The 16,555-nt window shown below is 36.9% G+C and overlaps 1 protein-coding gene across 2 annotated transcripts in view; it reads left to right on the forward strand.

The window, feature by feature from the left end:
- LOC110458649 (alpha-1,6-mannosylglycoprotein 6-beta-N-acetylglucosaminyltransferase A-like) overlaps positions 1–16,555 on the forward strand; it is a 104,217-nt gene that overhangs the window by 70,854 nt on the left and 16,808 nt on the right. Inside the window, exons 13-19 of one of the 2 annotated variants that reach the window (XM_021510447.1) lie at positions 154–288; positions 1,852–1,860; positions 6,981–7,114; positions 9,134–9,258; positions 10,097–10,273; positions 12,505–12,651; positions 15,278–15,397. In XM_021510447.1, the coding sequence (XP_021366122.1) occupies positions 154–288; positions 1,852–1,860; positions 6,981–7,114; positions 9,134–9,258; positions 10,097–10,273; positions 12,505–12,651; positions 15,278–15,397 (847 nt within the window). The remainder of the gene's footprint in view (positions 1–153; positions 289–1,851; positions 1,861–6,980; positions 7,115–9,133; positions 9,259–10,096; positions 10,274–12,504; positions 12,652–15,277; positions 15,398–16,555) is intronic. The other variant, XM_021510448.1, reaches the window with a different exon arrangement.

The raw sequence follows: 16,555 nt of genomic DNA on the forward strand, positions 1-16,555 counted from the left end.
TAACTTATTCTCCTCTCGTATGAACGTTTACCCTTTGTGAGCTCTGATGTTGCATTAAACAGTTAGATACGTAGATCTATATATTACTTTTTTAGTTCTCTATTTATCACTGCTCCGCTTGCCTATTTTTTTCTCACATTATTTTATTTTCAGAATTTTATCAAAGCTGCCGGCTGCTAACTCGCCCTGTCAGAGCAGAGCGGACCTGCCTGTTCACATCATATACACAGATATTGTAGGCCTCACTCAATTCAGGAAGCATGTCAAGGGTGGATATGCCAAATTCAGGTACAAGAAGTGACAAGATAGTCCTATAACTTATTATCAGCTGAGATAGGCAGAATTGGCTATTAATAGATATTTGGGAATCACCTTTGAGTTATTCTATTAATAGAAATTAGAAAATCTCCATGATTGCAGTTGTATTGTGCTAAAAAAAAAAATGTGGAAATTACCTTGAAACTCCTTTATTTATAAAAAAAAATCAGGAAAAACTGTATTGTGGTAAACAGTGTTGAAATTCGGTGAAATACCTTGACAATATTCTATTTATAGATCTCCATGAATGTAGTTGTATTGTGCATAAAAAATCCCCAAAAAAAGTTATGGAAATTACCTTGAAATTCCTTTATTTAAAAAAAAAAATCAGGAAAAACTGTATTGTTGTAAAAAGTGTCGAAATTTGTTGAAATACCGTAACCATATTCTATTTATAGATAAAACCTCCAAACTCATTGTATTATCCATGTTTCAAGTGGGTATATACAGCAGTGAAACTGTTAGCAAAATGTTCATTTTAATGGCAGCAATGTCACCGTACATTATACATTATACTTCAGTTGTGTCATTCCATTGACCCTAACATGGAGAATTTATGTTGCAGGGAATTGGGCTGGAATTAGTATAAAAATAGTGGGATTCACCTTTGACATATTCTATTTATAGACATTTTAGAATTATTCTATTTATAGAAATTAGGGAATCCCTTTTTTTCTAAGGATAGAAATTGTAGGAATTATCTTTGATAAATTCATTTATAGAAATTTGGGTATCCTGGTTATTCTTGTATTATGCTTAAAATGGTATCAAAATTGTGGCCTTTCCTGTGATTTGGAAGATTCACATAAATCAGGTATCTCTGTCAGAAATACTTTTGAAATATTGTATTTATGGACATAAGGGGACTATTTTGTAAAATCAGTATGTGTTATTGTACAACAAACATATTTTTTTTACATATGTTTGTATTCAATTTTAAAATCTCATTTCTTTGTTTGTTTCCGAAGTCAGTAAGCATTCTTTCAGCTTTGATAGAATAGAATAGATGTGATTAAATGTTGTTCAGCATTTGATCAAATTTCAAGTTTATGAAAAGAATTTAGGAAGTCAAGTGATCTACTGAATCCATCATTGCCTTCTGTTGAGTTAATAAATAAGCAGGAAACCAATACAACAATTACTTTAGCTGGAAGCTTAATATATTATCTAATTTGGGTTAAACAAATAAACGTTCTTTAACGGTGTTGTAGTACCACTATGAACGACACCAGTTACTAGGAGTAAGTTTATGTGTTGATGTAGAAGGCTTTATGTGTGAGACTTGTAGTCAAGGCCTCCTATTGGACCGGATTCTTTTAGACTAACCTTAATTAGATCCATGAGTGTTGTTTGTTTAAAGTTAAAATAAAAATGTTGGGTTTGTTTCATTAATATTTTCTGTTGATGATTTTAAGCAGTTTTTGTAGGACAAATTGACCGTAAGTCCCTGTATGGCTAAACATACAATGATCCGCCATAGGAATTTTGTAATGATTTTAATATTTTGGTGTTGAAATTTGTTCTGATGGGAAGGAGTCATGGGTAAGTCAAGAACCTTAACTCAATGGAAATTTACTGTCAAAAAAATCTTCAGTCTTTGTCATAAGGAAACTTCACTTGTTGTCAATACAGGCATGTAACACAGCATGGCAAACGTCCATATATGTTACGTACAATCCATGGTTTCCCATTTCCTGTCCGTTGTGTAATATGTCCGTTCCTTATAAACTGTGCTGTAGGTTAGGATTCAGCTCACTCGGTTACACAATGTTTATTTCTAAGGAATGAACATAAAATACCTGTTTTGAGAACACAAGAATGTATTTATACGTTTTCTGCTTAAAGTCGTGAAATGTAATTCTTTTTGTACTGGGAAATCACTAATTTTCGTGGGGTTTGTAATTTTGTTTATTCCGGGGGTACTCATAAGTCATAAGTCCACACAGTAAACACAAGGTTGACATGAAGGTATTTTTCTATATGAGTTGTACACTACCAGTTTTTGTGGAGTACTAGCAATCTGTGAATTCATTCCCACCTAATTGTGTGTCATGAAAACCATGAAATTTGGGCCCCACAAAAATATCTGATTTCACAGTACCTTCGTATTTCTGTTATGAATAATAACTTCAGTAGGACTTCATTTATAATGCAGAAAATTGCTATTGATTACGAACGGAACCCATGGCTTTTAATGAAGGATTGCCATTAATAGATGAAGGGAATCCATTCACTGTAACTGAGGGTTTCTATTAATAGATGAAGGGAATCCTTTTATTGTAACTGAAGGTTTCTATTTATAGATTAAGGGAATCCTTTTATTTTAATTAAAGTTTTCAATTAATAGATGAAGGGAATCCTTTCACTGTAACTGAGGGTTTCTATTTATAGATAAAGGGAATCCTTTTATTTCAATTAAGGGTTTCAATTAACAGATGAAGGGGGTTCTTTTCTTATAACTGAGGGTTTCTATTAATAGATGAAGGGAATCCTTTTGTTGTAATTGAGGGTTTCTATTAATAGATGAAGGGAATCCTTTTATTGTAATTGAGGGTTTCTATTAATAGATGAAGGGGGTCCTTTTATTGTAATTGAGGGTTTCTATTAGTAGATGAAGGAATCCTTTTATTATAATTAAGAGTTGCTATTAATAGATGATGGAAATTCCTGTCATGAATTTAAGGTTTATAGATGAAATATTGTGCCTTCATATTTTATATTGAAAGTTATGTTCTTCTTTTCCTATTCATCTGTCATAGTTTAGCTTATATACATATTCTTTTTTTTTTTCCTTTTTTTGAATAGCGAAAATAGTTAATCACATATACAGGCAAATTTATTAATTTTTTCAGCCTTAAATATAAAAATCGACAGATTATAGAGAAGTTTTTGATTTTGAACTTTGATTCTCCGTGAAGAATAAATTTTAAATACACCATTTAAGCCAACAATTCCATGTTCTAGTCTACTCAGAGTAATAAGTGTGTGGTTGGGCAGTGCTAGTATCGTTAAATGCTAGCTGTAAGCGCCGAAATGGCAGCACCGGCTGTATGCTCTCTAGGGAGTTGAGAAACATATTGGCTGGTTGCAAAGGCCCTATAACCAGGGATAATAATTTGTGAACCGCTTTGAGAAGACCTACAAACTAGATTGTGATAAAGCAGTATATAAGAACCTCAAATTATTATCATTACTATTATTTATTATCTAATGTACAATATAGTGATGACAACATTATTTTTTTGTATATCCTTTAATAGTTTAAAAACGATTATTTGTATATTGGAAGAATCTCAACCCGTACCCCAACCCCACCTTAACCCCCACACCAACCTCTACACCTGATTCAACCTCCACCCCAACCCCAACCCCCAATCCCCAGTGACCACCGTCACAAGTCAAAGACCAATATTTGTGTTCAGGATAAAAAATATTCTAGATTGCCTAAGTTTCATGAACATAAAAATCCAAAGAGTGAGGTGTAATTTTTCCTCTGATTCCTACAGGTTCTGGATTATCGAGAGTCCGGTGTAGACAGGTTACACAAGATTTACTATTATATTGACTAGTTTATAGAAGTGTTCTGATTCCTACAGGTTCTGGATTATCAAGAGTCCGGTGTAGACAGGTTACACTAGATTTTATTATTATATTGACTAGTTTATACAAGTGTTCTGATTCGTACAGGTTCTGGATTATCCAGAGTCCGGTGTAGACAGGTTACACTAGATTTTATTATTATTTTGACTAGTTTATACAAGTGTTCTGATTCCTACAGGTTCTGGAATATCCAGAGACCGGTGTAGACAGGTTATACAAGATTTTATTATTATATTGACTAGTTTATACAAGTGTTCTCATTCCTACAGGTTCTGGAATATCCAGAGTCCGGTGTAGACAGGTTACACAAGATTTTATTATTATATTGACTAGTTTATACAAGTGTTCTCATTCCTACAGGTTCTGGAATATCCAGAGTCCGGTGTAGACAGGTTACACAAGATTTTATTATTATATTGACTAGTTTATACAAGTGTTCTGATTACACAGGGTCCAGTATTGTCACTCTACATTATACAGATTATTATAATACACAGTATTAAATTAGCCACACAACTTTAAACTGTCCATCAAACCACAACATAACCCTTTATTTTCTCAATAAAATTATGTATTCATTGAGAAAAAGTAATTTTTGTTTGTTATTTCGTATGAAATTAAAATTTCCTTACATTCACAAGCTTCCTATTGTTGCAAACAAGGGAAGTTTTTGCCTGCTATGATTTTCATTGCGACATTCGGTGATCAGATAAACACTTGCCATTTACCTCAGTTTTTGCTCATTGCTGCCAATGTCATATTTGCAGATGTTTGAAAAGATCTTCAAATGTGGTACTGTTTCAACTTTTTGCTAATGTCACATTTGCAATGTTTGAAATGTTCATGTTTTCATTTAATTTTCTGTTAACATTCACTGCTGGAGTACCTTTGTTGTTCAGATTGAAACTGACTGATATAACACCTAAAAATATATATACAATGTATTATGGAAAATAACCATGAAGTCAAAAAAAGGGTAAAATGTTAAAAAAGTTTATTTTTAGCTCACCTGGCACGAAGTCGTCGTCCGTCCGTCGCCCGGCGTCAATATTTTACTTTAAACGACTTCTTCTTAATAATCGAAAGGCCTAGGGTGTCGATATTTGGCCAGAAGCAAACTTGGATGAAGTGCTACAAAGTTTGTTAAAATTAATGACCTTCACCTAATTTCAAGGTCACAAGGGTCAAATATGTTAAAAACTTTAAACATCTTCTTCTCAATAACCAAACTGCCCAGGGAGATGATACTTGGTCAGTAGCATGCTGAGATGAAGGGCTGCAAAGTTTGTTCAAATGAATGACCTTCACCCATAATCAAGGTCATAGGAGTCAAATATGCTATAAACTTTAAACAAATTCTTCTCAATAACCAAAATAGCCAAAAATGCCCAGGGTAATGATATTTGGTCAGTAGCATGCTGAGATGAAGGGCTGCAAAGTTTGTTCAAATGAATGACCTTCACCCATATTCAAGGTCCCAGGGGTCAAATATGTTAAAGACTTTAAACAACTTATTCTCAATAACCAAAATGCCCAGGGCAATGATATTTGGCCAGTAGCAGGCTGAGATGAAGGGCGACAAAGTTTGGTCAAATGAATAACCTTCACCCATATTCAAGGTCACGGGGTCAAATATGTTAAAGACTTTAAACAACTTATTCTCAATAACCAAAATAGCCAAAAATGCCCAGGGTAATGATATTTGGCCAGTAGCAGGCTGAGATGAAGGGCGACAAAGTTTGGTCAAATGAATAACCTTCACCCATATTCAAGGTCACAGGGGTCAAATATGTTAAAGACTTTAAACAACTTATTCTCAATAACCAAAATAGCCAAAAATGCCCAGGGTAATGATATTTGGTCAGTAGCATGCTTGGTGAAGGGCTACCAAGTTTGTTCAAATGAATGACCTTCAATTATATTAAAGGTCACAGGGGTCAAATATGTTAAAAACTTTAAACAAATTCTTCTCAATAACCAAACTGCCCAGGGAGATGATCCTTGGTCAGTAGCATGCTTGGTGAAGGGCTACCAAGTTTGTTCAAATAAATGACCTTCACCCATATTCAAGGTCATAGGGGTCAAATATGAGAAAAAATATTTAAACAACCTTCGCAAGTTGCATCCTGAGATGAAAGGCTATACAATGTGTTCAACATAATGACTTTGTTCGACTTTCAATCACAGGGGTGAAATGTTTTAAAAAAATTAACAGGGTCTTTTGAATGAATTTTAATCATAAATACTGATATTTTGCCTGTAGCTTTATTTTAGATCACTTTTAAGGTTACAAGTGTGAGTTTTATACCAGGAGAGCGATGCAGGCCCATTGGGTCTCTTGTTTTAAAATGGGGTTACAATTCATGTTTGGTCTTAGTGAATGGTTTGGGATGTGACGTTTGCTCAAATTTTATTTTGATCACCATGGTTTTACTTTTGAAAACACAACTATTTCATGTCTTTAAAGTTGCTAAAACTTATCCTTTTCCTAGATGTAATTTAAAATGAATTTGTTTGTATTTTCCATGATTTTCAAATATATCACAACTTCGTTATTCACCAAGACTGACTGGAACTGTAAGCTTTGATTAATATTTCAATCATTGTCTTCTAATTTGTTATCTTTTACATCATGTTTATTATCATTTGAGAAAAAAATCAATTATTGTTTGAATAATTATTGTGGATTTTCTTTTATATTAAGCTAGCTAGGTAAAATACACGTGTTGGAGTTTTTTTAAGACTTGTAGACTAAATTGCTAGTATTCAGATTTGAAATAACCAAAAAAAAAAAAAAAGTCTTTAATTAAACATTGTAAATTAATCTAATATTGGATTTAAAATAACTTCCTTAAAATAATTTAATTCATAATTTTATATAAAAAAGGGTCTCAGTTGTCTTAAATGATAAAAATGAAGAAAAAAATAATATTTATTAAGTCAGTTGAAAAAAGAGAAAAGAATTAGTTTGGTGGATAAAGTGAAAATTATAATAAATGTTGCAGATGTATTTAAAACTTAAAATAATATATTTTGATAAGTTGCTGTGTTTTGTTTTGCAGTTGCTTGCTGAGAATAGTTGATTCGTTTGGAACAGAACCAGCGTACAATCACAGAGTGTATGCTAAAGCTCACAAGTTGGTGACGTTCTGGGGCGGTCAGAATCTTCAGCCCCAGCAGTTCTTTACCATGTTTCGTAAGTAATGAAGGGTATTTATTATAATACTACGTCCATCATTCATTCTATAGGGGAGAAGGGAGGTCAGAATCTTCAGCCCCAGCAGTTCTTTAACATGTTTCGTAAGTAATGAAGGGTATTTATTATAAAACTACGTCCATCAGTCATTCTGTAGGGGAGAAGGGAGGTCAGAACCTTCAGCCCCAGCAGTTCTTTACCATGTTTCGTAAGTAATGAAGTGTATTTATTATAATACTACGTCCATCATTCATTCTATAGGGGGGAAGGGAGGTCAGAATCTTCAGCCCCAGCAAGTTCTTTACCATGTTACGTAAGTAATGAAGGGTATTTATAATAATACTACGTCCATCAGTCATTCTGTAGGGGAGAAGGGAGGTCAGAATCTTCAGCCCGAGCGGTTCTTTACCATGTTTCGTAAGTAATGAAGGGTATTTATAATAATACTACGTCGCTCGGACACTGGGTAGGAGAGGGGAAGGGAGGCCAGAATATCCAGCCCCAGCAGTTCTCTTCTGCATGAGAGTGTATGCTAAAGCTCACAAGTTGGTGACGTTCTGGGGCGGTCAGAATCTTCAGCCCCAGCATTTCTTTACCATGTTTCGTAAGTAATGAGGGGTATTTATTATAATACTACGTCAATCAGTCATTCTGTAGGGGTGAAGGGAGGCCAGAATCTTCAGCCCGAGCGGTTCTTTATCATGTTTCGTAAGTAATGAGGGGTATTTATTATAATACTACGTCGATCAGTCATTCTGTAGGGGAGAAGGGAGGGCAGAATCTTCAGCCCCAGCATTTCTTTACCATGTTTCGTAAGTAATGAGGGGTATTTATTATAATACTACGTCCATCACTCATTCTGTAGGGGAGAAGGTAGGTCAGAATCTTCAGCCCGAGCAGTTCTTTACCATGATTCGTGAGTAATGAAGGGTATTTATTATAATACTACGTCGATCAGTCATTCTGTAGGGGTGAAGGGAGGCCAGAATCTTCAGCCCCAGCAAGTTCTTTACCATGTTTCGTAAGTAATGCAGGGAATTTATTATAATACTACGTCCATCACTCATTCTGTAGGGGAGAAGTGAGGTCAAAATCTTCAGCCCCAGCAGTTCTTTATCATGTTTCGTAAGTAATGAAGGGAATTTATAATAATACTACGCCCATCAGTAATTCTGTAGGGGAGAAGGGAGGTCAAAATCTTCAGCCCCAGCAGTTCTTTATCATGTTTCGTAAGTAATGAAGGGTAATTATAATAATACTACGTCGCTCGGACACTGGGAAGGTGAGGGGAAGGGAGGCCAGAATATCCAGCCCCAGCAGTTCTCTTCTGCATGAGAGTGTATGCTAAAGCTCACAAGTTGGTGACGTTCTGGGGCGGTCAGAATCTTCAGCCCCAGCAGATCTTTACCATGTTTCGTAAGTAATGCAGGGAATTTATTATAATACTACGTCGATCAGTCATTCTGTAGGGGAGCAGGGAGGTCAGAATCTTCAGCCCCAGCATTTCTTTACCATGTTTCGTAAGTAATGCAGGGAATTTATTATAATACTACGTCAATCAGTCATTCTGTAGGGGTGAAGGGAGGCCAGAATCTTCAGCCCGAGCAGTTCTTTACCATGATTCGTGAGTAATGAAGGGTATTTATAATAATCCTACGTCCATCAGTCATTCTGAAGGGGAGAAGGGAGGTCAGACTCTTCAGCCCGAGCGGTTCTTTACCATGTTTCGTAAGTAATGAAGGGTATTTATAATAATACTACGTCGCTCGGACACTGGGTAGGTGAGGGGAAGGGAGGCCAGAATATTCAGCCCCAGCAGTTCTCTTCTGCATGCCTGAAAGTTCAGAAATTTATTAGAGCCGTATTTTTTCTTTCATATTATTTTCAATGTGAACTGCTGTATTAAGGGTAAATTTACTAGTACGCTTCAGTAGACTTTACCAGAGAGACAGAACAATTTATCTTCATTATAATGTTTATATTGCTATATATGTTATGATCAGGTGACTTTTTCCACAGCCCACAGCCCTGACAATTCCTTCATGGGATTTCTGGTGGAGCAGCACCTCAATGACAGCCGTGTACAGGACATCAAACGCAGGGACCAGGCCGTAGTGTATGGCAAGCGCGAGTATATGTGGGAGGTATGGCAGTCACCTAATTAGTAGCTCAGTGCTGGTTACATTTCTGTAGAGGTAACTTACCGGTCTGTAGAGATAACTTACCTGTCTGTGAGATAACTTACCTGTCTGTAGAGATAACTTACCTGTCTATAGAGATAACTTACCTGTCTATAGAGATAACTTACCTGTCTGAGATAACTTACCTGTCAGTAGAGATAACTTACCTGTCTGTGAGATAACTTACCTGTCAGTAGAGATAACTTACCTGTCTGTAGAGGTAACTTACCTGTCTGTAGAGATAACTTACCTGTCTGTGAGATAACTTACCTGTCAGTAGAGATAACTTACCTGTCTGTAGAGGTCACTTACCTGTCTGTAGAGATAACTTACCTGTCTGTAGAGATAACTTATGGTACCTGTCTGTAAAGATTACTTACCTGTCTGTAGAGATAACTTACGGTACCTGTCTGTAGAGATTACTTACCTGTCTGTAGAGATTACTTTCCTGTCTGTAGAGGTATACGTAACTTATATTTACTTGGTTCTGTTATCTATCTGCAATGTATAACCAGATTGTAATCTTCTCTAGATCTAATTAAACAAAATAGATTTTATATTTAAATTGTAGTTAAACTTCTTAAACTGGACTGATAATGGCCATGATTGGGATGATCATGGCATATTTTAATTTTCTGTCATATACGTCTTATGAAAATAATATAATGTCTAGTACTTGGTTAAAATATATTTTACAAACAGTATTTACAAAAATATTGCCTTTTCTTGATGATATTTCAAATATTAAGTTTCAAATAAAAACAACTTATGTATAATTATCTCCATTTATTACCTTTTTTAGGGACGACAAAGATATCTGGAAGTTATTAAAAATGCACAGCTGGATATTCATGGAACTGTTTACTTTGACCAACCAAATAACAATACACAGGGGAAAAAGTCCAAGTTTCCCAGCTATGTCACTAACCATGGGTTCCTGAATGGAGAAGATCTTCATTATCTTCTACGGCAGTCAAAGGTAAGGATCTCCATTATCTTCTACGACAGTCAAAGGTAAGGATCTCCATTATCTTCTACGACAATCAAAGGTAAGGATCTCCATTATCTTCTACGACAGTCAAAGGTAAGGATCTCCATTATCTTCTACGACAATCAAAGGTAAGGATCTCCATTATCTTCTACGACAGTCAAAGGTAAGGATCTCCATTATCTTCTACGACAATCAAAGGTAAGGATCTCCATTATCTTCTACGACAGTCAAAGGTAAGGATCTCCATTATCTTCTACGACAATCAAAGGTAAGGATCTCCATTATCTTCTACGACAGTCAAAGGTAAGGATCTCCATTATCTTCTACGACAATCAAAGGTAAGGATCTCCATTATCTTCTATGACAGTCAAAGGTAAGGATCTCCATTATCTTCTACAACAGTCAAAGGTTAGGATCTCCATTATCTTATACGGCAGTCAAAGGTAAGGATCTCCATTATCTACTATGACAGTCAAAGGTAAGGATCTCCATTATCTTCTACGGCAGTCAAAGGTAAGGATCTCCATTATCTACTACGACAGTCAAAGGTAAGGATCTCCATTATCTACTACGACAGTCAAAGGTAAGGATCTCCATTATCTTCTACGACAGTCAAAGGTAAGGATCTCCATTATCTACTACGACAGTCAAAGGTAAGGATCTCCATTATCTTCTACGACAGTCAAAGGTAAGGATCTCCATTATCTACTACGACAGTCAAAGGTAAGGATCTCCATTATCTTCTACGACAGTCAAAGGTAAGGATCTCCATTATCTACTACGACAGTCAAAGGTAAGGATCTCCATTATCTTCTACGACAGTCAAAGGTAAGGATCTCCATTATCTACTACGACAGTCAAAGGTAAGGATCTCCATTATCTTCTACGGCAGTCAAAGGTAAGGATCTCCATTATCTACTACGACAGTCAAAGGTAAGGATCTCCATTATCTTCTACGACAGTCAAAGGTAAGGATCTCCATTATCTACTACGACAGTCAAAGGTAAGGATCTCCATTATCTTCTACAACAGTCAAAGGTAAGGATCTCCATTATCTACTACGGCAGTCAAAGGTAAGGATCTCCATTATCTTCTACGACAGTCAAAGGTTAAGGATCTTCATTATCTTCTACGACAGTCAAAGGTAAGGATCTCCATTATCTTCCATGACAGTCAAAGGTAATGATCTCCATTATCTAATACGGCAGTCAAAGGAAAGGATCTCCATTATTTTCTACAACAGTCAAAGGAAAGATCTCCATTATCTACTATGACAGTCAAAGGAAAGGATCTCCATTATCTTCTACGACAGTCAAAGGTAAGGATCTCCATTATCTACTACGACTGTTAAAGGGAAGGATCTCCATTATCTTCTACGACAGTCAAAGGTAAGGATCTCCATTATCTTCTACAACAGTCAAAGGTAAGGATCTGCATTATCTTCCATGACAGTCAAAGGTAAGGATCTCCATTATCTTCTATGACAGTCAAAGGTAAGGATCTCCATTATCTTCTATGACAGTCAAAGGTAAGAATCTCCATTATCTTCTATGACAGTCAAAGGTAAGGATCTCCATTACCTTCTACGACAGTCAAAGGTTAGGATCTCCATTACCTTCTACGACAGTCAAAGGTAAGGATCTCCATTATCTACTACGACAGTCAAAGGGAAGGATCTCCATTATCTTCTATGACAGTCAAAGGTAAGGATCTCCATTATCTTCTATGACAGTCAAAGGTAAGATCTCCATTATCTTCTACGACAGTCAAAGGTAAGATCTCCATTATCTTCTATGACAGTCAAAGGTAAGGATCTCCATTATCTTCTATGACAGTCAAAGGTGAGGATCTCCATTATCTTCTACGACAATCAAAGGTAAGAATCTCCATTATCTTCTACGGCAGTCAAAGGTAAGGATCTCCATTATCTTCTATGACAGTCAAAGGTAAGGATATACAATTTGGATTATAGAAATGTTTACTGTTGGTTTTATTACTTGATGTTTTGTGTTTTGTAACTGTTCCCTATTATTTTTGTCAGGCCTGATATGACTTAAACATTGCTGAGCCATAAAGCAACTTACAACATTTATTAAAAAATCTTAAAACTGTATTACAAGATGATAAAACTCATTATGATAGTGATCAATTCTTCGACCAATCAGCTTAGATTTTGTGTAATGAATATGACGATTTGTAATTTTATTTGTTATTTTTAGATATTTGTAGGGCTTGGGTTCCCGTATGAGGGTCCGGCGCCTCTGGAAGCAATAGCCAACGGATGTGTGTTCATCAACCCGCGATTCAAGCCCCCCCACAGCAGCAAAAACACTCCCTTCTTCAAGGGCAAACCTACTCAGAGACAGGTACAGTTCATAGGTCAAATGTAAGGTCAAAGTTTACATGTTGGATGTCTAATGTTTGGTACAGGTGTCTTGCTGGCTGTTTCAGTAAATATTGCTGTGACATTTGTAGACAGATATATCTATCATAAGCAACGGCTGAGTATATGAAACTGAAATATCTGAACATTTTGTGTCGATAACTGAAAATTTTATGTGAAATATTAACCTCCCCAATTAGTAGCTTTGTCTCTGAAAGTGAGTAAAGTAAAACAGTTGTCTATATCAATGATGTTTTGGGAAATTAAACCCTGTAAATTTGAAACTAGGGAAAGTTTGGACACCATAAAAGGAATGTGCTATGCAATTTATTTAAAACAATTACTAAAAAAAGAGATTTTTTCATTCATTTCAGGTTTGAAGAATCAACTATGTATACCAAATATTGAGAATATTGTTAATTTAATTAGGCACATAACAATCAACCCAGATTTTTCTGTTGGAAATTATGATGTTTGTAAAAGGAAGAGTTGGAACTTAATTATCACGGCCGAGATTTCTGAACCAGGTGGTGCAGTGGATAGCGCCCTCGCCTTTCACCAAGGCGGCCGAGTTTGATTCCCCGATCGGACGTGAAAAGGTTGGGTCACCTGCCACACTACATGGGTTTTCTCCGGGTACTCTGGTTTCCACCCACGCTAAGACCGAGCCTGACCCCCTGCACGCTTACAGCCGGGCCAGCAAGAGTGATTAATATATGTTGAAATAACTTGTTTCATAATTGTTGTAAAATCAATAAAGTTTATATTGATAACCCAGGTGGTTTCAGATTGATAATATTGAGAGTTTGGTGTTACAGGTAACAAGCCAGCATCCCTACACAGAACAGTTTATAGGAGAACCCTATGTTTATATTTGGTGTTACAGGTGACTAGACAGCTGTACGCAGAGCAGTTTATAGGAGAACCCTATGTTTATGTTTGGTGTTACAGGTAACTAGCCAGCATCCCTACACAGAGCCGTTTATAGGAGAACCCTATGTTTATGTTTGGTGTTACAGGTAACTAGCCAGCATCCCCACACAGAGCAGTTTATAGGAGAACCCTATGTTTATGTTTGGTGTTACAGGTAACTAGCCAGCATCCCTACACAGAGCAGTTTATAGGAGAACCCTATGTTTATGTTTGGTGTTACAGGTGACTAGCCAGCATCCCTACACAGAACAGTTTATAGGAGAACCGTATGTTTATGTTTGGTGTTACAGGTTGTACTGGTAACTAGCCAGCATCCTTACACAGAGCCGTTTATAGGAGAACCCTATGATTATGTTTGGTGTTACAGGTGACTAGACAGCATCCCTACACAGAGCAGTTTATAGGAGAACCCTATGTTTATGTTTGGTGTTACAGGTGACTAGACAGCATCCCTACACAGAGCAGTTTATAGGTGAACCCTATGTTTATGTTTGGTGTTAAGGTGACTAGCCAGCATCCCTACACAGAACATTTTTTAGGAGAACCGTATGTTTATGTTTGGTGTTACAGGGGACTAGACAGCATCCCTACACAGAGCAGTTTATAGGAGAACCCTATGTTTATGTTTGGTGTTACAGGTAACTAGCCAGCATCCCTACACAGAGCAGTTTATAGGTGAACCCTATGTTTATGTTTGGTGTTAATGGTGACTAGCCAGCATCCCTACACAGAACAGTTTTTAGGAGAACCGTATGTTTATGTTTGGTGTTACAGGTGACTAGCCAGCATCCGTACACAGAGCAGTTTTTAGGAGAACCCTATGTTTATGTTTGGTGTTGCAGGTAACTAGCCAGCATCCGTACGCAGAACAGTTTATAGGAGAACCCTATGTTTCTATTTGGTGTTACAGGTTCTACTTGTAACTAGCCAGCATCCTTACACAGAGCAGTTTATAGGAGAACCCTATGTTTATGTTCGGTGTTACAGGTAACTAGACAGCATCCCTACACAGAACTGTTTATAGGAGAACCGTATGTTTATGTTTGGTGTTACAGGTAACTAGCCAGCATCCCTACACAGAACAGTTTATAGGAGAACCCTATGTTTCTATTTGGTGTTACAGGTTCTACTGGTAACTAGCCAGCATCCTTACACAGAGCCGTTTATAGGAGAACCCTATGTTTATGTTTGGTGTTACAGGTAACTAGCCAGCATCCGTACGCAGAACAGTTTATAGGAGAACCCTATGTTTATGTTTGGTGTTACAGGAGACTAGCCAGCATCCCTACACAGAACAGTTTTTAGGAGAACCCTATGTTTATGTTTGGTGTTACAGGTGACTAGCCAGCATCCGTACGCAGAGCAGTTTTTAGGAGAACCCTATGTTTATGTTTGGTGTTACAGGTAACTAGCCAGCATCCTTACACAGAGCAGTTTATATGAGAACCCTATGTTTATGTTTGGTGTTACAGGTGACTAGCCAGCATCCCTACACAGAGCAGTTTTTAGGAGAACCGTATGTTTATGTTTGGTGTTACAGGTAACTAGCCAGCATCCCTACACAGAACAGTTTATATGAGAACCCTATGTTTATGTTTGGTGTTACAGGTGACAAGCCAGCATCCCTACACAGAACAGTTTATAGGAGAACCCTATGTTTATATTTGGTGTTACAGGTGACTAGCCAGCATCCGTACGCAGAGCAGTTTATAGGAGAACCGTATGTTTATACCATTGATATCAATAACCTCAACGAAGTCAAAGACACAGTCGCCAAAATTCTGGAGAATAAAAAGGTACGGTTCCTCTTCTTCCTCCTCCAGTTTCGATAGAACTTAGAACTTTAGTAGGAAATATAGTGTTTGTGGTAGGAAATTAGGTCTTGGTAGGAAAATTGAACTTTCGTTTTAGACATCAGGAATTTGGAGTGGGAGTCAGACCTCTGATTGGTAATGGTAGTTCTTTGTTTCCGTGGCAATAGGGAAGTTTAAGATGAGATGAGGGAGTTTTGTTATTGTATCGTAGGTAACTGTGTAATGTACTTACAGTCGCGCTCCATTTATCCACAACCAACAACCTGGGTGTCCTTTCAGTGTTAACACAGACCAATTCTATGAAAAAATTCAGAGTGAATAAATCCAACTGTCTCCGGATCCAGCCACTGTAACTATGATAGCTGGATTGTTATACCCCCTGCAACGAAGTTAGAGGGAGTATACTGTAATTACCCTGTCTGTATGGATGTCTGTTGTGCACAGTAACTTGTCCGGAAAACTCGTTCTTAATTAACAGGCAGATTTTATTGAAACTTCACTTGAATGATCAGTATATTATGTAGTTGTGCACCGGCATTTTAATTTCAGATTTCAACACTTTTTAAGGGAGTAACGGTTGTTTATGCAAAGTATCTTGTCAGGAAAACTCCATCTTAATTAACAGGCAGATTTTATTGAAACTTTGCTTGAAGAATAAGTGTTTCATGTAGTTGTTCACGGGCATTTCATGGATTGCTTTGCAATACTTCGCCTTAGTTAGCCTTTATCTTATAGTTCTAGTTGATATGGGAGCAGGGGGTATTAGGTAAAAAAAAACTTGCCAATCACTAGGCTGAAGATTACAGAGGAGAGACATCTGACTTTTAAGCCAGTATGTTTTACCATTACGCGACCGACAGATTCTTTTGATGTACATCAAAAGGATCAAACTAGTCTTCACGTGTCATCCCCAAGGGTGGTGCACACTGAGCTTTTGATTTTGCCATGACATATTCCAGGGGTGTAGGGAGTTTAAAGGGAGCGTAACCCCTGGATATGGAGGATGATTCCAGGGGTGTAGGGAGTTTAAAGAGTTTGTAACCCCTGGATATGGAGGATGATTCCAGGGGTGTAGAGAGTTTAAAGAGTTTGTAACCCCTGGATATGGAGGATGATTCCAGGGGTGTAGAGAGTTTAAAG

Source organism: Mizuhopecten yessoensis, unplaced genomic scaffold (genome assembly GCF_002113885.1).
Source record: "Mizuhopecten yessoensis strain PY_sf001 unplaced genomic scaffold, ASM211388v2 scaffold9683, whole genome shotgun sequence".
In the NCBI taxonomy this organism is placed as follows: Eukaryota; Metazoa; Mollusca; class Bivalvia; order Pectinida; family Pectinidae; genus Mizuhopecten; species Mizuhopecten yessoensis.